At 42.4% G+C, this 26,956-nt stretch overlaps 1 protein-coding gene and 1 non-coding gene across 5 annotated transcripts in view; one reads left to right on the top strand and one right to left on the bottom strand.

Annotated features, from left to right (window-relative positions):
• RUNX2 (RUNX family transcription factor 2) overlaps nucleotides 1–26,956 on the bottom strand; it is a 232,995-nt gene that overhangs the window by 54,742 nt on the left and 151,297 nt on the right. For 3 of the 4 annotated variants that reach the window (XM_061146847.1, XM_061146849.1, XM_061146848.1), the window contains exon 6: nucleotides 4,051–4,224. The exons of the other annotated variant lie outside the window; for it this stretch is intronic. In XM_061146847.1, coding sequence (XP_061002830.1) covers nucleotides 4,051–4,224 — 174 coding nt within the window. The remainder of the gene's footprint in view (nucleotides 1–4,050; nucleotides 4,225–26,956) is intronic. 4 annotated transcript variants of the gene reach the window in all.
• On the top strand, nucleotides 1,362–1,434 carry TRNAE-UUC (transfer RNA glutamic acid (anticodon UUC)). Its single transcript has one exon. It is a non-coding gene; the product is annotated as a tRNA-Glu (tRNA).

The following is a 26,956-nucleotide window of genomic DNA, read 5'->3' as shown; positions in this document are numbered from 1 at the left end:
GAGAAATGCCTGCTACACCATATATAGTAGTCACAGCAGGACTGTCAGTATGCAGCAGCTAGTAGCAATCCACTCAAATAGGTACTAGAAAAAAGATTTGAGCCAGAATAGTAACAGGTCACCCTTCCTGAAGAAGAAGTCAAACACCTGCTCATTCATTCTTCACCAAACCTCAAGTCGCCAAGCAGCGGGCACCACCAAAGACAGCAGGGACACAGAGATCAGTAAAACATGGCCCTGGACTTGGAAAGTTCAGCCTGATGGAGGAGATGGACATGTACACAGAGAATTGTCACCATGTCCAGCAGTGGTGTGGAGCGCTGGACTTGACTTGGGTAGGCTGGAAGAGGCCTGACAGAGGTGCCAGAATTTGATCTGAGTTCTGAAGAAAGAGGAGAAGTGCAACCAGTCTTAATTCCCTCCCAGGCTCCTGCTGCCATTTCCTGAATGATGACCCTGCTCCTGCCCCTGCGCCCTCAGGACCCATGCTTCACAGAGCAGCCAAAGTGAGTTCTTAAACGCATGTGAATAAAACAGATGACTAATGAGAGCCTACGGTAACACAGGGAACTCTGACCAGTGTTCTGTGGTGATCTCAATGGGAAGGGAATCCAAAAAAGAAGAGACACGTGTATACATTATAGCTGATTCACTGTGCCGTACCGTAGAAACCAACACAACATTTTGTAAAGTAATCATACGCCAATAATTTTTTTTTTAATGTGAATCAGATAATGTCATTTGCCTGCTTCACATCTTTCAATAATACCCTTCTGTGCTCAGAATAGAACCCACTTTCCTGAACAGGGCCTGGAAGACTCTCCGTTATCCAGCCACTGCCCACTCCCCTTATTCACTCCATTCCACCTGCCGGGACCTTCCTGTCCCCTGAACACACCACACTTGCAGCTCCCTGGGAGTTTTGGCCTGAGTTCCCCCTTGGCCAGAAACTCCGTCCTCAAAGCTCTCCAAAGAGTCCTTTCCCAACTTTCCAATCAAAATTAGCTTCTGCCCTGCTCTCTCTCTCTCATCCTCCTTTCATTTTCTCCTTTCATGTTACTATTATCTGAAATTATTTTGCATGAATGCTTGACCTAATTGCTGACTATATATCACCAAAACGCAAGCCCCTGGCAAAGAGACACTAGACTATCTTGTTCCCTTACATCCCTGCCTGGCAAACAGAAAGCACTCAATAACTACTTTTTGGAGGAATGAAGAACAGCGTAGCAGAATGCCCACCCCAAAGGTTAGACGGATTTCCCAGTCCACCAGGGGCTGAGTCGGCTTTTTATTCCCTCTAGATGCAGCTCACCCATCCAGAGAGTATTTTGGGTTTAAAAACAGTGCTTATGGGGACTTCCCTGGTGGTCCAGTGGTTAGGACTCGGCGCTTTCACTGCTGAGGGCCTGGGTTTGATCCCTGGTCAGGGAACTAAGATCCCACAAGCTGCATGGCGTGGCAGAAATAAATAAATAAATAATAGTGCTTATCATGAGCAATATCTCCTGACATAGTTATCACCACTGTTATTACCACATTCTGAATCAAAAGTGGATATTTTTGACAGACTAGGTGTTTCCTAGCACCCAGAGACAGGCAACAGATGTCTGAAACATTAAAAAAAAAAAAAAGAGGTACAGAGGAAGCAACTTCCTCAGGAAACTATGGGGAGGCCCTGGGCCCTCAGGCAGAACGACAGCCATTTAAGACCTCGACAGTGACAGGTCAGACGAGCGCTGCAAAGAAGCCAGCCCACTGGGTGCCTAGGACCCTGAGCCCCAGGAACTGCAAGACACAGTAACATGAAACATGGAAGGCTTAGGGCTTCCTCAATTTATAATTCCTAACTTCATGTCGCTCTTCTGGGAGTTCAGCTTGCCTTTTATGCTCGCAAGTGGGAGCGCATAGTGACTATACAACCATGATCACTATTAAGAAAATAGATTCTTCTTAAAGGAATCTAGCAAGACACAAGCTCCGAAGACCATTTTAAAGGCATCAGTCATTAGCAAAATATAATTAGTAAACATTTAAGGATCAAATTGGGCTTCCCTGATGGCTTAGTGGTAAAAAGGCTACCTGCAATGCAGGAGACACAGGTTCGATCCCAGGGTTGGGAAAATCCCCTAGAGAAGGAAATGGAAACCCAATGCAGTATGCTTTTCTGGAAAGTCCCATGGACAAAAGAGCCTGGTGGGCTACAGTCAATGGGGTCACGAGAGTCAGACATGACTTAGCAACTAAACCACTACCAAGGATCAGAATACAAAAATCACACATTTAAAGAACCCAGGGATTGCCAAATCATAGAACATATATTTTTCTTATATATATCATATTAGCCATCATAGTCCTTCCAAATCATGTATAAACACATTTATATATGTGTACATATGGTTCTACACACATGGAATCTAAAGATTCCTATAAAGACAAAAGGACAGCTATTATGACCCTTAATCACTAATATAAAATCCACCACTTAAACAAACTACTGCATATAAAAAACAAGCTATGAGGCTATATTGTACAGCACAGTGCATACAGCCAATATTTTATAATAACTATAAACAGAGTATAATCTATAAAATTTTTAAATCACCATGTTATACATCTGAAACTAATATAATACTGTAAATCAACTATACATCAATAAAAAATTAAGAAGTCCACTACTTTAAATGCATCAGTACCTAGAGTCACAAGCTTCAAATTCACAAGTTAGTGTGAATTTCACCCTGGCATTTTTATCAAGGACCCATGTCTAGTGAACACACTGACCTGACTCCTACATTTCAACATTTGGAGATTTATTTAAATCTAACACATGACTCTTCTTCACAGAGTTCTAAGGATCTTCCCTAACACAGGTATCTGTTTCTCTTCAGTGCTTATATATTTTATAGTTCTATATTATATTAAACATATATACTCAGGCATACCCAAATTTTCAGACTAATACAGACCCACAGAAACATAAGTAAATATCCAAGAAGATATATATCTAATATGGGCAGGAGAGAAGGAGAGGCAGGTCATTTTGTTTATAAACAATTATGCTTACAAACCATTAAGGACACTCAAAACCTAACTGCTACAGACAAAAACTAACCCTTTGAAATGATCCAGGTTTATCATACATTGTATTTTGAATCGTTTTCCCTCCCATCTGGTCCCTCTGCCAACAATAGTAACTAGGTGATCTATGAGTTCCTTGCTGCTCTCCATACTGCGATGGCAAATTAAAGATGTACAATGATTAGCACACTTTATTATCACCAAGACATAAAAGCAATCAGACTAGTCCTACAGTAAGATCTGCCCAAGCCAGATAGGATGAAAAAAAAAAAGAGTTGGGAGTCTTAATGCACCAAATGTGAATGATTAGTCTGTAATGCGATGCTGATGTTCATTTTTAAGAAGAAAAGTAAAGCAAGAAGCACACTGGAATGCATGAAGAGAAATGTCGCATGAAGAACGGGAGCTCAACAGGCATGGGCGGGGGTGGGGGTGGGATTCCGTCTGCCCAAGGAGCCGCTCCTTGGTCTTGCCTTGTAACCACCAATCAAGACTTCCTGTTAGCCCTGGGCAGTTTTCAAGCACACTTAATGAAATAGTTATACATGTAAGAAACTTAAGCCCAAATCTGAGCCAGTAACACTAATTTTCTAAATAGTGAGGGTGTGATGTTATCCCCCACACCACCTGGACACAATATAGAGAAACTTACAACACACATTCTCCCAGAGAGCATGGTATAACTATCCCACCTCTGCTCAGACTGACATCACTACGGAGGACAGCATCCGTAGAGACCTCCCCCAAGCTTTATCCCCAAGTTAGTGAATATTGGTATTTGCTTTTTATTAAAAAGAAAAACAAAAACAAAAAAAAGGAGAAGAAGGTCAGTATCTTCAAGTGTCGATCTCTTTCATCGTAAGCCATTTCCCAGCTCCAGGAGATGTGAAGTGAACGCGTCTCATCTGGAAGCCCCTCACCCCCAGCCTGCCGGAGTCTGCGCAAGTGAGACCTAGGAGTCTGTCTTACCTGTAATCTGACTCTGTCCTTGTGGATTAAAAGGACTTGGTGCAGAGTTCAGGGAGGGCCGTGGGTTCTGAGGCGGGACACCTACTCTCATACTGGGATGAGGAATGCGCCCTAAATCACTGAGGCGATCAGAGAACAAACTAGGTTTAGAGTCATCAAGCTTCTGTCTGTGCCCTGGAAATAGCAAATCATAAAATAAAAGCATATTAATTAGCTGAACAATTGACCATGCTAAATAGATACGTGAACATACATACTGGGGGGAGGGAGGGGTAAGCCAAGGAATTTGCAACACTGATTTTTATAATGAAGCATCTGTATAATGTCTTCCATTTCAAAGGGCTTTGTAAACATCATTCCGTGGTGAGTGTCCCTGGCTTGGTTCTGAATGGAGAGCTGAGGGGTCCAGAGGGGTGACTCGGGGCCAAGAGTCAATGGTGAGGTCTGGACACCAGAGCCCAAAAGGGACTCTCTGGGCGCCCCCTCTGGCCTCTTGGTGAGGCTGGGAAGGGTGACCATGTCCAGAACTGTGTTTGCTCATTTCAAGAAGGAGGAAACATCCCGTGAAAGTTGAGTCTATGCATGGAACACATACTGGGCCATACTTGGGGCAGAGACAGAGACAAACACATTTGTCAAAGGGACATTTCCGTGGTGACCATAAGTGACTTTTCCTCTTTTATGTTACAACTGTACCTTATGGCGACTCCTTTCTGAAAAATGAAAATTCAAACTGAGAACCCCTTTAAGAGGGAAACAGAAAAACAGGCAGGGAAACTCAAATTCTCAAGAGGAATGTGGCTATTTTGTGATATGCCAAAGCCTGAAAGTGTATAATAAACTATGCTTAATCAGAGAGAATGCTTTTTTATTTTAAATCGAGTACTGTGGTTCTGTAAGAGAAACTGAAAAATACCCTTTGGGTTACCATGGGAATGTGAGAATCCATTATTTTAAAAAAACAACAACAAAAAAAACCTCACTTTGTCTCTCTTCTAGTTTATTCGAGTGTAAAATCTAAGGAAATTCTAGATATTAAAGAACTATGAAAATTGAAATATAACCAAGATACTAAGACTTTTAAAAAATCATCCAATCATTCTTAGTAAAGAATATAGTATTGCCTTGGTGCAGATATTAACAGAAAAACATCTGAATCTTGATGCAACATTAGTTTACTGTAAATCTGTAGAGTGGAACTGTGGTGAACAAGTAACATTATGCCTACTGGCTAAACAGAAATACATTTCATATTCTGCACCAGTGAAGCCCTAGTATATTGCCCCAAGTTTAGTAAAATGTTAAGCAACTGAAGCTAATTCAAAGAAGAGCCATTTAAGATGATGATTAGAATAAGAATTTGCAGGAAAAAATTAAGGACATCAGGAGTACTATCCATAATAGAATAAACCTTGAAGGTGGATTCTTAAGAGCCTTTAAGAATGGGAAGGTCAATTCTACAAGTAGCAAGAACACCTCCTCACCCACTTAGTACAGGACAAGAGAGATATATCAGGACAGGGTTAAGCCCAGCATTAGAATTTCCCAACTATAAGCTGTCCTCCTAAGACAAATTCCTTATTTTATTTGCCCCCAAATGTATTTTCCTGTCTCCTTTTTCATTGCCTACCCAGCCCAAAGAAAACAGACAGGAAGCCAAGGCTTGGTAATAGGAGTGTAGCTGCCTCCACAGCCAAACATGTTCCAACTAAGGTCCATTAACTGAAATGCACCCACCACCCTATTTCCTGCCAGTGTTAAGTCTGGGGCGTGCTACAACCGAGGGGCCAAGACTAGGAGAAAAATGATCAGCACAAACTAGGAAAGCTCATTGTTTACTGATGGCTGTTTTCCCCACCATTTATGATATTTTAATCCAGATTACAAATAGATTGTAGAAATCTAAAGGACCTTTGTCTGTGTTAGTCACTCAGTCACGTCTGAGTCTTTGCAACCCCACAGACGGTAGCCTGCCAGAAATCCTCTGTCCATGGGATTTCCCAGGCAAGAATACTGGAGTAGGTTGCCATTTCCTTCTCCAGGGAATCTTCCTGGCCCAGAGATCGAACCTGGGTCTCCTGCATTGCAGGCGGATTCATTACTGGGTGAGCCAAAGGACCTTCAGAGACTATCCCAAACAGCTCCCAGGCCCCAGAAAATAAGGTGCTCACAGATGAAGTCACCGAGACGTACAGAGATAAAACAACTAGCCTGTGGATCTCAGCTATTGACCACCTCAGCATGGATCAGGATGCAGTTCAGGTCCTAGCAGACTAAGTTTTCTACACATTGCGTGGCACCATCCATGCTGGATCCTAGCATCTCCCTTCCTCTCTCAGCGGCTACAAAGGACTAAAAAAATTCAGATCACCAGAATGAAGGACCCGAGGACTAAGCCCTGCAAGGCATCAGGCTGGTTTTCAAGACAAGCAGAAGCAGCAGCAAGGATTCAATTACAAAGTTAATAGCTCATCCATTACCCTAAACAAACTTCCATCAATACACTTTGCTGTATCTTACAAGGTTCACGATTTGAGAATTACATAGTACTCATGACACTTAGATCCATGGATTCTGTTGTTCATACACATACCCAAAAAAAAGTATTGGTGTGGTGTTGATACAGCTGTAAACATTAACAAGAAAGCTTATGGAATTGTCTCTGGAAGTTATTTTTTTAATAGGCCATATTTTGGGAATGGCAGATTCCCTGAGGGTTGAAGGGAGGGCTCCATGATCTCACATGGTTCCTCTATATAGTGGGGCTTTATGGGGGCCACAGTCACAAGAAAATTTAATGAGCTTTGCCTCTGCTTTCTACAGTCCTTTCATTAGGTTTTCATGGAGACCATATGCAGGGGCTTTCCCAGTAGCTCAGATGGTAAATAACCTGCCTGCCAATGTAGGAGAGGCCAAAGACAAGGGTTCAATCCCTGGGTCAGGAAGATCCCCTGGAGAAGGAAATGGCAACTTGTTCCAGTGTTCTTGCCTGGAGAATTCCATGGACAGAGGAGCCTGGAGGGTTACAGTCTACATGGTTGCACAGTCAGACACAACTGAGCGTGCATGCCATGCATGTAGACCGTATGAGATGTGAACTCAGTACACAGGTATGTGAGGACACATTTATTTCCTTTGGTGCCTCAGGGCAGTGATAGGAGGTCATAAGCAAGAATAAAGGACTTTGAGGAGCACAAGTGTGTGTGAGAAATTTAAGAGCAGGTGCAATCTGAAAAGCCTCAATGATCTTTTGGAAACAATCCTCAAAGATGAGCTACCAAGTATCTGCAGACACCCTATAGTAATTCAGGGAACATCTATCTGCAGTTGCATCTGTACAGAAAACCCTGCATTTTTCCTTCTAGAATGTCTGCCCCCTCACAGCCACCACCACGACCACAACAGAATCCTTGTAGGAGAATGAAGAGCAGAAACCAGTTCTTCATCTTTCAACCATGACAAGTACCTGCTACCACTAAACCACATCAGGGTGACATTTGAATGAGAGGCTGAAAGAAGAGGTACTTAAATCCTCAGCACCCAAGATACCCCTTCAGAAATCGAGGACTTGGAGGACAAAGGGCACACTGACTTAAATCAAGGACAGACACTCTGCCATGGTACTGAGAGAACCAAATGTCATCTGAAGGGCCAAAGGAAGGCTTCCCTGGTGGTCCAGTGGTTAAGACTCTGCATTTACACTGCAGCGGGTGTGAGTTGGATTCCTGGTTGGAGAACAAAGATCCCACATGCCACGTGGTATGGCCAAAAAGTAATAAAAATTATTTTAAAAATATAAAGGACCAAAGAATGGATCTTCCAAGCAGGAGGAAGCTATGAAGAATGGATAACTGCTGTCTTGTATCTGTTGCTATTGCTGCTGCTGGTGGCTCAGTGGTAAAGAATCCACCTGCAATATAGGAGACTTGGGTCTGATCCCTGGGTCAGGAAGATCCCCTTGAGAAGGAAATGGCAATCCAGTCTAGTATTCTTGCCTGGAAAATTCAATGGACAGGGGAGCACGGCAGGCTATAGTCCACGGGGTCACAAAGAGTCACACACAACTGAGTGACTGACAACAATAGCAACAACAGCAAGCTTTGAAAAATATGGATGTCCATCAGCTCAATTACATCCAGGGCTCTGGAAAAGGGTCCTGGGAAAGTCATTCTTTAAAAGCTCACCACATAGTCCATCGTGTAGCTGATGTAGAGAGCCACAGCCCCACAAGCTCAAGACCACCAACTCATGCCAATACCTTCTCCCATTGCTGGGGTGAACTTTGACCTCTACCCTGAGATCCAGGTTTGTGCATCCCTCTGTCTACTTGACTCTCCCCTGAAGCATTTCAAAGGTATCTTAAATGCAGTGTATTTAAGACACAAATCTTGATTCTTTTCTCCAAGAAATCCTTCCTCCCCAAGAGCCCCCATCTCAGTAAATGGCACCAGCCACTCCGTCCCTTAAGCCAAAAACCTTGACACCTTCCCTGACTTCCCCTTCCCCTTCACTCCCCGCACTCAGTCCATTATCGAGCCCTGCCATTCCCATCTTGAGAGTCTACTTTGAATCTATTCAGTTCTCTCATTTCCACCAGCACAGCCCAGGCTCAGGATTCCGTCAGGTCTCTCTGGGCATCTGCCATTGTCTCCCTCCAGAGTCCCATCCCAGGACCGCTCCATTTTCTGCTTAAAGAAATCACACATCTGAAATGCTCTCCCTTGATTCTCTACACAGCCCACTCTTTCTCATCTCTTAGACCTCCAGGAGAACACCACCTCCTAGGAGGAGTGCCTGCCTACCAGACCCAGAGTAGGCTTCCTCCCGCTTGAGGACAATTCCCTTGATGGCTGTCATCACAATCTGTAATCATCTCAAGCACTGATTCATCTCAAGACTGAGCCTCATGAAGACAAGTGCTCTGGCTTGTTTACAACTATATTCTCACAATCCAGTTTAGTCCCCATCATATAGGAGGTGCTCAATAAATGTTTATACAGTGAATGAATGGTCTCCTTTTTCAGATAAATGTCTTGGTCTGGAGAACATTTTCTGGCTCAGGATAGTATATTACAGCACTATCTTCCTCCCCGGCCCCTCAAAAAAAAGTCTTCCTTTTTTATTTGAAAATCTTGTGAATCCAGTGGGCTAGGTTCCTTTTTTAGAGACCAGCCTTTATTGGTGCTTCCTAAGAAATTTTCCTGAAGAACATTCATTTAAGTGGAAGCTTCCTTGCTTTCTGAAAATGTCCCATTTGCTCTCACTATAATTCTATTTGTTTTTATTGGTGCATAATTGCTTTACAATGTTGTGTTAGTTCCTGCTGTACAATGAAGTCAATCAGCTGTGTGTGTGTGTGTGTGTGTGTGTGTGTGTGTGTGTGTGTGTGTGTGTGTGTGTATCACCTCTCTCTTGGATCTCCATCCCATTCCCCACATCCCACCCCTCTAGGTCATCACAGAGCATCAAGCTGAACTCTCTGTGCTAAATAGCAGCATCCCAGTAGCTATCTATTTTACACATGATAGTGTAGATGTGTCAATACTACTCTCTGTTTGTCTCACCCTCCTCTCCCCCACCCCACGCCCCGTTATGCCCACACGTCACTATAATTCTTAAGCATTGCTGCAAGTCATTTAGAATCACAGAGCTGAAAAGGGCAAGAGAAATATTTAGACTCAATTTTACAGCAATGTACTTCTTTAATGGATGAGGACTGAGTCCCTGAGAGGGGAGATGACCTACCCAAAGTCACATAGTTAGTGTCAGGATGAGAACTCAGGTCTTCTGACCACTGGAGCAGGGCTCTTTCCCCTCTCATGGTTAACCAGCTTATTTTAGATTAAAATGGCACATCATCGACTCAAGGGAAATCAAGGTCAAAAGTGAATATCAAATGGGGAAAAAAAAGGAGTTTTCAGAACAAATTTCTTTCAAAAAGTTTAGTGTGTTTGGCTGAATATGACTTTTGTTGCAACAAACGCAGGGGCACAAGAAGAAAGCGTGATGGAAAGGTCACGGCATTCACACATCTCTAGAGCAGAGATGCATGAAGAACGTTAAGTCATCAACCAATAGTCTAATGGTCCCATTCTTCCCCGCCTGGCTCTTTCAGTCCAAGGGCGGCTCACCCCCAGCAAAAGCTGGTAATGTTGCCATTAGAATTTCTGCTTTAAAAATCATGCATCTTAAACTGGTCCATGAAAACTCTGAAACTATGGAATGTGAACTCTGAGAGCGAACATGCCACTCTGATGTGACCCATTTTGCCCATTTTTATAAAAGTTGATTGAGCCCAGTCAGAACCTCACGCTCTCTGCGCTGTATCCACAGCGTGATGCACTGCCTCGGCTACAGACTCTCTTGGAGGATGCCCAAGTACACTGACGAAAGACTACACCTTTCACAGGGGCGTGCCACGTCACAGCCCGTCCATCCTCACGTGGCCCTGCGGGCTTCATTTTGCTGGTCACTGGGGCGTGATGCCTGACAGCTCCTCTCTTTACAGAAGTATTTGAAGTCGGTTTTAAGTACTCCTTGCTTGGGACTTCCCTGGTGGCCCAGTGGCTGAGACTCTGTGCTCCCAATTCAGGGGGTCCGGGTTCAATCCCTGGTCAGGGAACTAGATCCCACATGCCACAGTTGAAGAACCAGCATGCTGCAATGAAAATGGAAATCACACGTGCCACAACTGAGATCTGGCACAGCCAAATAAATTCTCTTTTTAAATAAAAGCACTCACTTCTTTTATTAGGTATCTGTCTACTTGCATCCTGGGTATCAGCAAGATACAATTTTTAAATAAATGTTAACAGGCAGATCTGCACTAGAGCATCAGTCAGGAACCAGTGCACATCCATATCCAGGTCAGTTAGTCCAGCAAGTGTGTCCTGATCGTCTACCATGCAAGTCTCACCGGGCATAGTAAGAGGAGGGGGGAGTAAACGTGTAAGACAATGTCCTCGCCCTCAAGCAGCACATGGTCTAGTAGGGAAGAAAGAGGAACAATTATGTATAACTGCAAAGAACTGTGAGGCAATCACTGAAACACTACAGTTTGGGGATCAATTGAAGACATGTAAGTATGGACCATTTCAAAATATTAAGCAAGAGGAGCTTTTGGTAATTAAGTAAGAATATGCCCTTGCCTTTTAGAACAAATAATTATAGGTTAAATGTTTTGATGTTTGGTGTTTCCTCTAAAATATTTAAGTAAAATAACAAATATGGCAAATATAACAAAAAATAGCAAATATGGCAAAATGCTATTCATTATAAAACAAGGTGACAGGTATCTGGGGTTTTATGAAATATAATTTCTTTTAATTGTATGTCTGAAATTTTTCATGATAAAAAATAACAAAATGCCATTGGAAGAGCAGTGGAGCCACTGGTGTTAGCTAAAAGGAAAGTGGAAACCCTCACCGATGAGATCATTATGTCCTCAAAGGTGGAGGAGGATTTCCATACGCAGAGAAAGGAGAAAAGCTAGCTGGAGGACAAACGATAAAAACTGTCTGAACAGTTACTATATATTATATATTACATATAATAAATGTTATATGTAATATATACATATAATATAAATATAATATATATATATATAATAACTGAACCTGATAATAACTGTCCTGTGATCAAGATGGTGCTGAACATATATGTGACATTAACCTAAACAGAGGCAAACCACCTTCAAATCACTTGACATCTCTCGGTTGACAGCTATACATCCTTTTCAACGATGCAATATATATTTATATATGTTAATCTGTCCTTGTAAACAGATTATTCTACCCCCTGACCAATAAAGTGACACTTTAGAATCTGTGAGCCTCCCCAGCCGTGCACTAGGCTTCCCTGGAGGAGAGCAGGGTCTGCGCGAGATGTGAGCTAATTTTGCTGCCAACAAATAAGTGACAGGATGAGATCTGGTCCAATATCCCAGGGCTCAAGCCACAGGATAGAACCATCTAAGAATGTTGAGACAATGACTTAAGAGAGTAAAAAGGAAGATGGGAGAGGACTTGCAGAGGGGAGACAACTACCATTTTTCAGAGTTAATAGGTTATATGCAATAGGGATGCTATTCCACAGCAGTTCTGAGGAGGGGGGGACAAAAATGATGCCTTCAATCCTAATCTCTCTACCCTGAAAGTGATACATGATGGAGTGTTTGCAGAGAGGGGTTAGGGGACAGGTTGACTAAATTTACTAATTTTTTTAACTTTTAACTTTTTATGTTGTATTGAGGTATAGCCAATTAACAATGTTGTGATAGTTTCGGGGGGACAGCAAAGCTACTCGGTCATACATATGCATGTATCCATTCTCTCCCAAACTCCCCTCCCATCCAGGCTGCCATATAACACTGAGCAGAGCTCCAGGGGCTATACAGTAGGTCCTTGTTGGTCATTCATTTTAAATACAGCAGTGTGTATATGACCATCCCAAACTCCTTAACAATCTCCCTTCTGCAACCATAAGTTCCTTCTCCAAGTCTGTGAGTCTCTTTCTGTTTTGTAAGTTCATTGGTATCATTTCGTTTTAGATTCCACATACAAGGAATGTCATATGGTATTTCTCCTGTGTCTGACTTACTTCACTCAGTATGACAATCTCTAGGTCCAGCCATGTTGCTGCAAATCAGGTGAACTAATTCTAAAGTCACAATTCAATTCCAAATGAAATTACCTGGAATTTTACCTCAAAGGATAAGCCTTACTCTATCAGAGAGAGTTTGGTTTTGATGGTTTTCCACAAAAGCACCGTAACAGAGACGATGAGACAGACTCCAGTCAGTTCTTAGGGAAGCCACGCCAAGTTTGGATCCAAACACTTTACTGAGGCTCTAGATTAAAAACCTTGAATTACTGCATTCCTACATACATGTGAAAATGAAAATACTATTGAGAAAAGTGAAACTCTTCTCTGTTTACATTCAGATGACTACATTTCACTGGTGGTTTGTGAAAGTCTAAAAATCGAAGACCTGTAGCTGTGTCACGCTTGTAATGTTTAGACAAGCTCTTTGCCTCACCCTCACACACCTTCCCACCCCTCTGCCCACGCCACTGCAAACAGTCCCAACCAACTTCGGCTCAAATTTCCCTGTTTCCATGACTATCACCAGTCAAGCCCATGCCTATCGTATCTGCAGGTCAAGTCCATCTAAAGGGACGTGCCCCTGGGTTTCGTTTCCACTAGGACCACGCCTAACCTCTCACTTGTGGCTAAGACACCAGGGCAGCAGGCTGGCATATCTGTAAGAGCAATGACTGGTAGTTGCCATTCCCTTCTCCAGGGGATCTTCTCAACCTAGGGGTCGAACCTGGATCTCCTGCACTGGCAGGAGGATTCTCTACCATCTGAGCCACCAGGAAAGACCACGTATGACCACAGAAAGGGTTTAATGGAACTCTCTGAGCCGACTAAAAATGAAGAGATCGTTTTCATAACTCCTAAAGTCCTTTTAGTGCCTGAATCATAACAGTGACATTACCCACCTGCTCCAACCCTTTCCATTGTCTTTAAGTGTCTACTGAATCAAGCAGAGCCCCTGAGCCTAGCAAACAAGAACCTGGAGAAGATGGTCTCAAGGTACCTTATCAAGCTCTCTTCCAATGATTCTACCTGTACTGCTCCCAACCTAAGCTCTGTTCACCCTGGAGTTCCCACAGTTCTTCAGAGTCCCCGTGCCTTTGCCCAAGCTTCCTCCTCCACTCAGAATCGCCTCTCCTCAGCATCTACATTGGCCAAATTCCTTCCCAGCCTCAACCTGGTCATCACACTGTTCTGGTCTTTTCTGTCTCGAGGGCTTTGGTGAGTCTTCTGGTTTCTATCACGGCAAACTGAAATCAGCTACAACTGCTTTTTGTCCACTGCATGTGGTTATGCTTAAGTGTCATAGGCATTCAGTACGCATTAACTGCCTGGTGCCTCAGACAGTAAAGAATCTGCCTGCAGTGCAGGAGACCCAGGTTCGATCTCTGGGTTGGGAAGATCCCCTGGAGAAGGAAATGGCAACCCACTCTGGTATTCCTGCCTGGAGCATTCCATGGACAGAGGAGTCTGGTGGGCTACAGCCCATGGGGTTGCAAAAGAGTCAGACACAACTGAGTGACTAACACTTTCACTCTTCCATGAATTTATCTAAAATTTAAAACCCTAATATCTTAGGTTTTCCTGGACTTGACTATGAACCTGAAGATGAGTATCATGTCTTACATCTAGCACTCTAGCACAGAACTTAGAGTCTAGGTACAGAGAAGACACACAACAGATACTTGTTGAATTCACAAATGGGAACACTGATGTATTTAGAATTCTCTCTCCTTTTGTTCAGTAAAAGTCAGAGAGGAGAGGGGAAAAAAGGCTGGTTATTGGGAAACATTTCCCACAGTTAAATTGATGAGTCTCTAATCTTTGCTGGGAAAGGCTGCTGAGTCATCTTTTTTCCTAAGACTATGCTGTCTGGTTCAGGTCAAAAACTATTTTGGGACTAGAATAATGAAACAGACTAAGCAACTGTTCGTGTTTAAGGCCTGGAGCTCCTCTGAGCCGCTGGAAATGAGCAACTGTGCCATGTGATGGTGCACGGGGCCCCAGAGTGCACACAGGATGGCCCGTGAGACAAGACAGCCCTAGACTACTGTTAGTGTTTGGCTTCAGACAGAGGACCACAGATCATAAACAAATCCCCTTCCAGGAGATTCTTCTCCGATGGCATTTCAAAAATGAACTAACAGAGCTTCCCTCTGAGGGCCCTTCTTAATCTATAAACCAATTTCTAAAGGGAAAAAAAAAAAAATCATAATCACCACCACATAGCTTCAAGGGCCTGCTTTCAAGCTCTTGAACATAGTCAGGCATGTAGAATTCAGAGTTCATCAGGAAAGAAGAGAAGAAGAACAATTTCACCCAAGAGAGGTCTGAAGCCTTCCAAGTCTCTTGGGTAAAAACATAATTATGGGAAGAAAAACATAATCTACTCAAGAGACATAATTACATAGTTAAGCCATAGACTACATAGAAATATTCTAGGAACTCCAGTTCATAGAAAAAAATGTTAAAAGCTGAATTTGCTTTATTTTAATAATAAGAGGCGCCAGTTTAGATCAGTGAGTAAAAAGTTCACTCTCCCAAACTCGCATTGAGTCATTTTTTTAAATATAATTAGATGCATGAGAGAGATCATTGAAGGACAGCCTCTTTCAAAATTGAAGGCTTCTAAAGGTTAAAGAATTCAAAATCTTTCGATAAACACACAAATGAAAGAATTGTGACATATTAATTTGTGTGGATTTACTTGCAAGTTCCTTTATAACTTTTAGATTTGAGGCAAATTCCCATGATCAAAGAATAAAGTATCTGGAAGAAAGGCCAGTCACCCACCAGGGAAGAACCTCTAAACAACATATGCTCAGCGTACAACCCTTTTTCTTGAAATAAAGGAGTCAAATAAGTTGAAATACCTAAAGAAAGAGAAATCTGTGGGAGGGAAGGAGAAAAAAGAACTTTAAAAATGTAAAGAAAGACCAGATGAAAGCAAAATGGAAATATACAAGAGGGGATATAATATTTTTGCGGGCGGGGGAGACAGAACTCTACAGGGAGCCTGGCTGACTTCAGCACAGCCCTCTGCTCTGTCCTAAGATGTCTCCGGTCTACTCCACCTCTTCACTTGTCAGTTCTTTGGCACTTTCTTTCCACTTCCAGCCCTGCTATCCTTGACTTTGTCTGCCTGTTGCTTCCAAGGAACGATCTCCATTTTTACTCCCATTCAAAGTCAGATGATGTGAATTTGAATTTTTCAGAGCTGGCAGAGAATGTGGGTTTCACCAGATCACATTTTTATTTTAGAAAAGGAATTGAGGGACTTTCCTGGTGGTACAGGGGTGAGGACTTTAGGCTTCCACCACAGGGGGCACCAGTTCAATCCCTGGTCAGGGAACTAAGATCCCACAAGTTGAAAGGTACAGCTCGGGGTGGGGGGAAGAGAGAGAAGAGAAAAGAGAAGGAACTGATGCCTAGAAAACCCCAGTGACTTGTCTGAAGTCACGGAAGCAGGTAGTGACCCTGACCTGCCTTGGTCCTCTTTTTGATACACCAGGCTGCCACACAAGGAAAGAAGGAAAAAAAAAAAAGAAAAGAAAAGCCAAGGAAAAGAGACCTAGAGAGAACCAAAGAAGAAAAAGCAGTGAGAACCATAATTCAGATATTTTATTACATTATACCCTGTCTTACTGACTCAGTTTTATCACAACATATCTTGTTCTACTAATTACAACCCAATGTCCACAAACTGTCCTTGGGCCATCAGGATCTGCAACTCTCCCTTCAGTTTCTGGGAAATGAACAAAAGATCTCTTTCTCTATGTCTACACGTTACTCCCCAAACTGTAAAACTCGAGTGTGTTAGTTCTGAAAACATTTCCTTTGCCTTCTTTGACTATAATATATTCTCATACACCACAGTTTTGTGTTACTGGCCTTTATAGAGACCCCACTGAGAGATGTAAAGATTTTTTTTTTTTAACGGTAACGTTTCAGGCAATGGAAATGGCAGTTTCCATAGCTGAACAAAAAGCATCACTGTTTAATTGCCAATAATCCAGCTAAACATGGATGGCATTATTCTTCAAAGGGTCTAGTGACAACTAGCGTACAGACTGTCACGCAATTCCTGGATCCTGGCTGAGTTTCCTTTGCATGCAATCTTCCCTGTTTCTCTTTCATTATTACAATTTTGGGGCATGTGTTGTGTGACTGTGTATGTGTTTCAAGCAAAGAAAAAAAAAAAAGCACTACATAGAAGCAATTAAAAAGTGCAAAGGGCTCCTCTCTTGACATTTGCTGCTACAGCCGAGGAACATCATTTTCAATTTTCCCATTTCTGTAACAGGAAGAAAATGTTAAAAAGTAATAACCCAAGGAAAAAGTCAGCCAGCTCCTGCAGCCTGGTCTTGCTGTGCTGAATGGCAGTGAAGATCATAGAAGAAGAAAAAAGAAAAAGACAAAGCATGAAAAAAAAAAAAAAAAAGAGGGGAGGGGGGTAGAATTTCTTGCTTAAACTGGACTTAGTCCAGCTGGCAAGAAGAGGTGGTTTTCTTAACGCTTGCGAAACCTGATTAGTTTTTTAAAGGAATGAAGAAGAAGGAGATGTAAACACAGCCATTAAGACAGATTTAAGGTACTTAGTTTTAATCTGGTCTAAGGCTTCTCCAATTGTCTGCCGCTCTGCAATTCTCTGCTCCCTAGACATGAATACAGGGTATGTCAGTGTTCGGAGCGGCCAATGCTGTCAGCTAAGCTCTGTGGTTACCCTCTCAGGTCAGGCGTGGAAGGAACAGCGGCTTAAGCAATAATGGATGGATGCCTGTTACGTGCTGTGTCTGTCAGAAGTCTGTTTTACTACATTAAAGGACTATTGTGTTTATATCTACACAACAGGTCTTAAACAGATTGTTTAAACATGATTAAACAGGAGATGTCTTTGAAATAACCCCCCTAATAAAAGTCAGATGGATAAGGAACTAAAAAATGCCATCAACAACATTAAAAAATAACAACCTCATTTCTCTCTAAACTGCAAGGGTAACATGATATAAACTCCAAAATAAAACAGTTTACAAGTTAAACTCAGAAGAATTCCCTCGTGGATCAGCAGCCTTTTCCAATGGAATAGCGTTGATCCACCCATCCATCCACCCTTCCTAAATGCTGTTGCACAACGTACTACAGTCTTGATAGACAGATAATTGCTTTGTTCAGTCGTGTGTAATGAAGGGAGTCTATTGTGTTAATCTCGGTATTCTTATTTTCTGCAAACTTGGAATAAAGAGCTGAAAACTCTACCTCTTCATTCCAAAACAACCAGCGTTTACTTGCTTTCAGATCTGCTAAAGTGTTCTTACATTCCACTCTGTCACAAAAGGTGCCAAGTATTTTGAGTAGGATCAAGTTATTGTTATATAAAAAGGAATCTAAAGTAGTGTTAAATGGAGTTAGAAGATAGCAAGTTTTACCTTTTTTTTCAAGGCACAACAGACTACAAAAGTGCATGCTTTTCAAATCCAAGGAAGTGGGTCGGTTTCCATTTTTCAGAATTCATCATCAGCACTCTCAGTGAAAGACTATGATGGAGGCACCAGTTCAATATATTTTTAAATATTTAAAAAAATACCTTCAGGTGATTAAAATCAAACATTTTTTTCCCCCAAAAGCAAATGTAAAGTTTTAAGGATTTTTGTTTGCTGGCTTCATGCTGAATTATCTAGTCAGTAAGGACATAGGAAGATTTTTCTTTGGTCTGCATAAAATGTATAAAGTATTGGCATGTCCATACACGCATGTATGTGGTTATAAACTTATATTATCTCTATTATATGCATACATATATGTGAACAGAGAGCGACAGCCCAGTGAAGGGACAGAGTCACTACCAATGTCAGTTCCATGTCTCTTTCCAGAGAAGTAGGATGCTGTCCTCTTGAGGCTCAACCTGCTATATGCTCTGCTTATACTAGGATACCATGGCTCTTCTGATTACTGAACACATCATTGGCCTAATTAGATGCCTTGGTTTTATTTCATTATGGCACATGCTCAAGAATTCCAGGCAGCTCACTGGAAAAGAAGGAATACATTCTAGAAAGTAGAGTAAAACCAATGAAAGAACATCATCATTTGATTCTTTCTCTTCTGGGTCCTACTGCTTTCAGGGCCCTTAATGGTCACAGAAATGATATCCTTTCTGTGCCCAGAGAAGGCTCTTCCTAAGAGTCCACTGGCCTAATGGCTAAACAAGTCCAAGAGATTCAGTAAAGCTCTGTCCAGTGTTACTGAGGATTGCCCAACGCGTATTAAGAAAGATAACTCGTGACTATTCGTCAGGAGATTTGGATTCTACGCTAAGAGTAACTTGTGAACTTTTCGGGTACAGAATTTTCTCATCTGTAAGATAACAGACAACCTAACTTCTAATTCTAAGAATCAGTGATGCAATGGATGCCTTACCTGTCACCATGGGTTACATACACACACAATCAGTGAATGTAATATAATGGAATGGTGAAAAGATCAAGCTGCTGTCTGACTAAAAAGCAGAATCCCGTATCTAAATCTGGGCCAGACTTGACAAGGAGCAGAACATGGGGAGTGTGTTCCTGGCTTTGCCACGAACTCGGCTGCGGAGCTATAGGCAAATAATTTATCATTTCTATGACTCAATTTCCTCCTATGAGTCAACTTTCTCATCTATCAAATGAGGATCAAAGTATCTGCATCATAGTGATGTCATCAGGATGAAATGTAATAAAGTTGAAAATGTCCTACACAGGGAAACCACGGTGAAACCACAATGAAATACAGGTATTCATTCTTCAACTAAAATTCCTTAAGCACTTACTATGTACCATGAACTGTGCTAAGTCAGGGGCTCAGCGTACATTTGGGGAGGTGTCAGATAAACAAATAATGACAACAATCTGACAAATGGCATAACTGAGGTCTCAATCAGCAAGGGGGAGTTGAAAAATAAATGCTTAACTTTTCTGTATAGCCTGGTGCTTTCAGACAACCTAGAGGGGTGGGATAGGGTTGGCGAGAGGAAGGGATATAGGTATCCTTTCAAGAGGAAAGGGATATAGGTATACTTATAGCTGATGCATGTTGTTGCAGAGCAGAAACTAAGAGAACATTGTAAAGTAATTATACCCTAATTTTTAAGAAAGACAACAAATAAAAACAAATGCTTAACTTTCAAGAGCAGACAGGAAGGGCTTGCAGAGGAGACGGCACTTGAGTATAAACTTAAAGGATGAGTAGAATTCAGTCAAGCAATTGAAGATGAAAAAGACATTCCAAACAGAAGGAACAGCAGGTGCAAATACACAGAGGTTAAAAAAGTATAGAGTGAAGCAACTTACCAGAGCTGGGGTTCAGCCACAAGGGTATGGGAGGGAGGCGATGGGGGCAGGTCAGATGCTGAATAGCCTTGTCCACCATGTCACAACATCAGAACTTCATCTTGCAAATAACAGGGGACCACTGAGATATTTTAGGCAAGGGTGTGCCACGGGCTGATTTATAGTTGCAGAGGACCACTTTACTTACAGGGGAAAACAGAACTAAACAGCAGTGCAGTTTGAGGCATGAAACCAGTTAGGGAATTATTTTTATATTATAGACCAGAAGATAAACACGGATGAGTGTCAATTATAGCAGGAAAGCATTTCAGACACAGAACAGAGAAACAGACAACATAGCAGAACAAGAAGATGTAAGAGGTGAGGAGGAGAGGCTCAGCCTCTGGCTTCTGGTTTGGTCCAACAGGTGAACTGTGGAGAACCTGAAACTGGAAAACCCGAGGGGATTCCTCTTTGGGTGGAGGAGTTTGGTTAAAGTGGAGGTGGGGGAATCCCGAATATTTTGGAAGACATCCCCTGAAGCACCCAGGGGACATACTCAGGTGGAGATACCCAGGAAGCAAACTAGAAATATGAGTCTGAGATTTCAAAGAGGATGGAGGTGCATTTTCAGGGGTCACAGGAACCTGAAGCCACCCGTGTAAGTGACAGGGTCACCCGGGGAATGCGTATAGAGAATGAGTAGAGTAGATTCCATCTAAAATGGAATCTGAGAAGTCCAAACATTTAAGGGGTCAGCACGCAAGAGGAGCAGGTAAAGAGGTGGAGTTAGAGGAGGAGGAGGAGGGGGTCAGTGGTACCATGGAAACCAAAGTGGAGACAGCCCTCCTCCTGGACAGACACAAGCCAGGAGCCGCCCCCTTGCAGCTACTTCAGGGGCCCAAGGAAGCCTGGCAGGAAAGCAACCTCTCCTCCTGCTCCAGGGCCAAAGGCACAAAGTTAATTCAGCCACTATGGTAAAAGAAAGAGAACTCTCTTCCATGTCCTCTATACGCACTCCCCAGGTGACGTCATCCACACCTACGGCTCCAAGTGCATCTCTAACCTCTCCTGAACCTGAGGTTCACACTTCCAGATGCCTCCAGGGCATCTTTTCAATAAGAATACCTTCACCAGCAACGGCGAGTGTGCACAGTGTCTTCTGAGTGCAATCTTGGTCACACTTCTCTAAAATGGAAAATTTTAATACTCCTTTTTTAAAAGGAATACTTTCAAACCTCTCTGCTGCACGGCAGTCAGCCACCTCTGGGTCAAGTCACAAGCCAATCTGCGACTTTGTACCTGTCACGGGCACAGGTCAGAAAGTAACCAAAATGTGGTCCAGTCTAAATATCACACTGGGAACATCTACACCAGCATCCCAGAGGAGTGAGAACAAGACAAAACAGGAAGCAACAGCAAAAATCTCTAAAACTAACCATCTTTCCCAGCATGACTTTGGAGGAAAAGCCTTCCCAAATCCCATGGAGCAGTATATCTGACCACTTCTTAGCCTACCATTGGCACTCCAATAAGCTTAAGAGAAATACAGGAACAAAATCAAATAAACCCAGTCCTTCTTCTGCACCTTCCCCCTTTCTGCAGTCTCACTCCCAGTGTCAATCAGAACGTAACCAACCCTGAAGAATGTATATGGGGATGGAAGGAAAGAATCCATCTGTTATGGATGGAGACATGGCAGGGGTCCAGTACAAACAGTAGGAGTGACAGCATTTAGAGAGCTGCAAACTTAACTAATAAACAAATATCAAAGGACCTGGAAAAGAAAGTCTGAGCCACCAAGTTGGCCTGAAGATCTTGAGACCTTTTTCTTTTCCCTACATGGACACTGAACTCCAGAGGTTGCTAAATTCTAGAGCAGTTTATCATGTCCCTTGAGAAAACATGATGGTCACCTCTATGATTCCGCAATGGGCTTTTTTTCTGTTAATTTGAAAGGAGGCCTCAGACTGGTTGATAGTTTTAAGTACCAGTTCACAGCACAAATTTTCATTCCTTAATACTAATCTGAAAAAACAAACTTCACTGTGTATTTTGAAAGGTAATTCAATTACCTGATCTACTTTGTCCCATTGAATTACCTTCAACTGAGTATCTACAAGGGGCAAAGCGCTATTTGAACTTAGCCCTAGTGTCAAGGATTAATAAAGAGGAATGTAGAAGGGAATTAAAACTGAAAAATACCACCCCAGCCAAAGTACCAGGCCGTAACTTCCCTCAATAGGTCTGCAAAGAGTCACGACAGAGAGATATCTGCTTTTGGATTGGGGGGTGGGGGTGGTTTAGCAGGGGGGGAGTTACTAATCAATTATAAAAATAGAAGAGATTTAGTGTTAAGTCTTCTGAAAGTCACTATCTATCTACCTAGAATTGAATATTCAAGAATTTCTGCCAGTAAGTTTAACTACTGATAGTCAAGATCCAGCTCTCAGGCTTCTCTGGTGATCCACTGATAAAGAGTCTGCCTGCCAATGCAGGGGACATGGGTTTGATCCCTGGTCTGGGACGATCCCACATGTCGTGAGGCAGCTAAGCCCGTGTGCCAACCTACTGAAGCCCATGCGCCTAATGCCCCAGTTCAGCAGCAAGAGAAGTCGCCACAATGAGAAGCCCACACACAGCAAAAGAGACCCAGCACAGCCACAGATAAATAAATTTATAATAGTTAAAAAAAAAAAATCCAGCTCACAGGCCTTCACATGCATAAAACCTTCCCTCCACCCCCCAAGCTGAAGCTGTTCCTGAACTTCCCTTCACGTTAGCTGCCACCTTCTCATGCTTATCTTATGCCACTTTCTCATTTCCTACCATTTTCTATCACACAGGCACAGTCATTTAACACCCGTGCTTTTTCCCCTTATCAGATTGAGCTGCCTTCTGGGCAATCTATATGACTAAGTCATCTGTGCATTCCCACAGGCCTTTTTAAAGTACATACAGGTGGCTAGGACTTCCAAAACCATGCTTGAACAATAGCCAGGACATGGAAGCAACCTAAATGTCCATCAGCGGAGGAATGGATAAAGAAGAGGTACATATATACAATGGAATGTAACTCAGCCATAAAAAGGAATGAAATAGTGTCATTTGCAGTGTGGATAGAACTAGAGACCATCAAAGAAAGTGAAGTAAGTCAGAAAGAGAAAAACCAATATCATATATCATTATATGTGGAATCTAGAAAAATAGTACAGGTGAACTTATCTGCAAATCAGAAATAGAGACACAGATGTAGCAAACAAACATATGGATATCAAGAGGGGAAGGAGGGGATGAACTAGGAGATCAGGACCTACATACATACACTAACAATATCATATATAAAACAGACAACTAATGAGACCCCAGTGTATAGCCCAGGGAACTCCACTTGGTGCTCGACGGTGACCTAAATGGAAAGAAATCTAAAAAAGAGGGGATACATGTACAACTGATTCCCTTTCCAGTATAGCAGACACTAACACAACATTACAAAGCAACTATACACCAATAAAAAGTACCCAATAAGTGTCTGTTGAATAAATAAATGGGCCAGCGCCTGAGAGAATCTTTATGCGAACAACCATTCTCTCTAGTAAAAAACAGTCCTCATAACAAAAACACCCAAGGCAATAGGAAAGCCTTATAAACTCACATATCTTCCCTTCTTTTTCTGGATAAGAAATGAAAATTTGGACTTAATCTCTATGAAGCGCTCTCTGGGAGTCTGACACTTAAGGAGACTTTCAAACTTCTTAGTATTTCCAAGAGCCAGATAAAGCTCTACAGACTCTCATCCTATTTCATACTTACTAACAAAAACGAACAAATATCAACTTTTCTTCCTCTTATAGCAAACACTAGACAGGAAGCCTGCCCTCCTCAAAAAAGATAAAAATGCACAATGATTCATCACAATGTACACATTGCATTGTGTCCTTAAATACTGAAATACACATATATGGATAATATAAAAGTATTACGAGTATCATTTAATATATTTACCAACCTAGTTCTCCACCTAAATATTCCCTTAACCATTATGCAAACCATACTCTGATTCACTTTACCTTTCCTTCCAAGACAGTGATCTCCAGGGCATATCAGTAATGTGGCAAGTAGTTCAGAGGAAAATGTTACAGCCACTGATGCTAGACAAGGGGGAAGAAAATAGCAAAGCAACTGAATCTGCATTAAAGGCTTGGGCAGACAGAATGAAATTATCCTGATCTTAAGAGGTGCTTTCAGGGGACTTCTCCAGCGATCCAGTGGTTAAGACTCTGCACTTCCACCAGGTTCCATCCCTGCTCAGGGAATTAAGATCCCACATGCAGCAGCAAAGTGAAAGTGTTAGTCGCTCAGTCATGTCCGACTCTTTGCGACCCCATGGACTGTAGCCCATCAGCCTCCTCTGTCTACGGAATTCTCCAGGCAAGAATACTGGAGTGGTTCGCCATTCCCTTCTCCAGGGGATCTTCATAGTGCAGGCAAAAAAATAAAATCAACATTAAAAAAAAATATAGATGCGCTTTTGGGGTTGACAAATCACACGTTTCACTAGATTAAGAGCGATTTTTCCTTTTTATAAGAACAAAATCCTTTGGCCCAGATAATAATTCAAAGAATCTATACCTGAGATGTCTGGACCCGCTGCAGCTCGGGGGGCCTCGTCCCAAGACCTTATACCTGCTGACCACGGTGGCATTTGTGAAAAAGGCAAGAGAACTTCTGACTTTTTCACAACTGAGCCGGAGGCGGAAAACTTGACATTGGTTCTCAGACATATGTGACTCCTTTCAAGAACTCCTGACTCAAAATTTCAGAGGGAAGTGGCCCTGTAATAACATCTCTTCTGAGAATAGTGCCATATGGTTTTAACAGAGGTTTATTTCCTGAACCCAAAGAGGGCTGCTGATTCTCAATCCAAGGAAAATAATTATGCAGACAATTTCACTCTATTACTCTCAGTGAAACCCGTTCTGTGTGGTCCACACATGCCTGCTGACACCTTCAAAGAGACATTAAGCCATTTTTATGTACCGTACCCTTAATGGGTAGAATGCAAGGGAAATTTCCCTGAAGATTAGCACCTGTCGCCATGCATAAGGCTCCCCCACTTTGACTCTCATGTGTTAATACCCTGAGCAGGTCAGGAAAGAGGCAGGAGATGAACAGAGCTTGCAAGTAACAGCTAATTATCAGTCAGATAGGAGGGCAAATACAGACACACAGAGACACTGAGAACTTGAAATACTGCATCTCCCAAAGTCAACAGCAGTACTTCTGGGAAATTACTTCAGACACAACTGGCAGGTTGGGGGTGGGGGGTGCGGGTGCTGGCGGAGGGCTGGCAGAGGGCAGTTGTTGCGGGGAGGTGGGGAGGAAGGGGGAACCACTCTCTTAAGCAAATGTTCACAGCATTCAACTGCTAACCTTAAAAATAAAATCAAAATAACACAAAAATAAAATCCTTCCGGGGCCAAAGACAAACAACACAAATGCTGTAAAAATAAAGATTTCAACCAAAGAACACAACCATTAAAATATAGCGATCTCAAAGGAGACCACCCTTTAAGCCTAAGAATATTCCCCTAAGAACAGAATATGTCAGGTTGCCCCTGAATCTGAATTTTATTATAGTGGTTGGCTAGGAAATGAACTCATTTCTCCCTTTCAGGCAGTTAAAGATCACTGAGTTTGAACAGGAACCCAGGAAAACTACTTTTCATTTTGCCAGCATTCTTGGCGCTTTGTAGAAAGAGCCTCTTTCCCCTACATTAGCGCTTTTTGCCTACCAATACCTACCACCTCTCTTTGAATCAGCTGAGAAACAACCAAAAAAAAAGAGTAAAATTTCTGGAGATGTCCACAGGAATATTACAAAATTGAACCAGAGAGAGACAGAGAGCCGTGTATGGCAAGCAGTGTCCAGACCCAGAGAGCAGGAACCAGATAGAAGCGGTACAGTATTCAGCACCAGGCAGGCCAGGACTGTTTTCTTTAGACAGCCTCTAAGTCGTGCCAAGAAACAGACGGATGCTGCTGAAAGAATATCTTCCACAGCTGGGCATCTGGGTTCTGTGACAGACAGCCCTGCTCCTGTGTGTGGTCTGTAGAATATATCGAAAGCTTGGGAGGGAGTTCTTGGCACAACGGGAGAAAAACCTAAGGCTGTTCTTTTTTGTGGGGAGACGAAATGAAATTCCAACATCATACACACCGGAGTGAAACGCTGCCTCTCTTGCCTACACCCCAGACCTAGATTTTGTTTCTCATTTTTGACCCTGTGTCTGCTGTCTACTGATGGATTGGGCAGACAAATCTCTCCACTCACTTTCATTTCCAGAAAGACTTTTACATCTCTTTGCGCCAACCAACACTAAGGCATTTTTTGTTTCGAACAATCCAAGGGAATGTTAAACAAACTGGAAATCTTGAAATTCCTTAAAAACAGAAACAACAGGAAACAGCCTCACCATGCCTGAAAACTATGTTGCCAAACCGGTTTTGGTTGAGTCTTCTTAAATTAAAATATATATATATATATATATATATATATATATATATATATCTTACTTTCCTTGATCAGATTTATTTCCTTAACTCTCTCTGCCTGTCTCTCTCTCTCTCTCTCTGAGTCGCTCAGTCATGTCTGGCCCCATGGACTGGAGCCCACCAGGCTCCTTTGTCCATAGGATTTCCCAGGCAAGAATAGTGGAGTGGGTTTCCATTTCCCATTTCCTTCTACAGGGAATTTCCCGGACCAGGTGATCAAATCCGAGTCTCCTGGACTGCAAGGAGATCCAACCAGTCAATCCTAAAGGAAATCAGTCCTGAATATTCATTGGAAGGACTGATGCTGAAGCTGAAACTCCAATACTTTGGCTACCTGATGCGAAAAACAGACTCATTGGAAAAGACCCTGATGCTGGGAAAGATTGAAGGTGGGAGGAAAAGGGGACGACAGAGGATGAGAAGGTTGGATGGCATCAACGACACGA

This window comes from Dama dama, chromosome 7, assembly GCF_033118175.1.
Source record: "Dama dama isolate Ldn47 chromosome 7, ASM3311817v1, whole genome shotgun sequence".
Lineage (NCBI taxonomy): Eukaryota > Metazoa > Chordata > Mammalia > Artiodactyla > Cervidae > Dama > Dama dama.
This window is presented reverse-complemented; position numbering and strand designations above follow the sequence as displayed.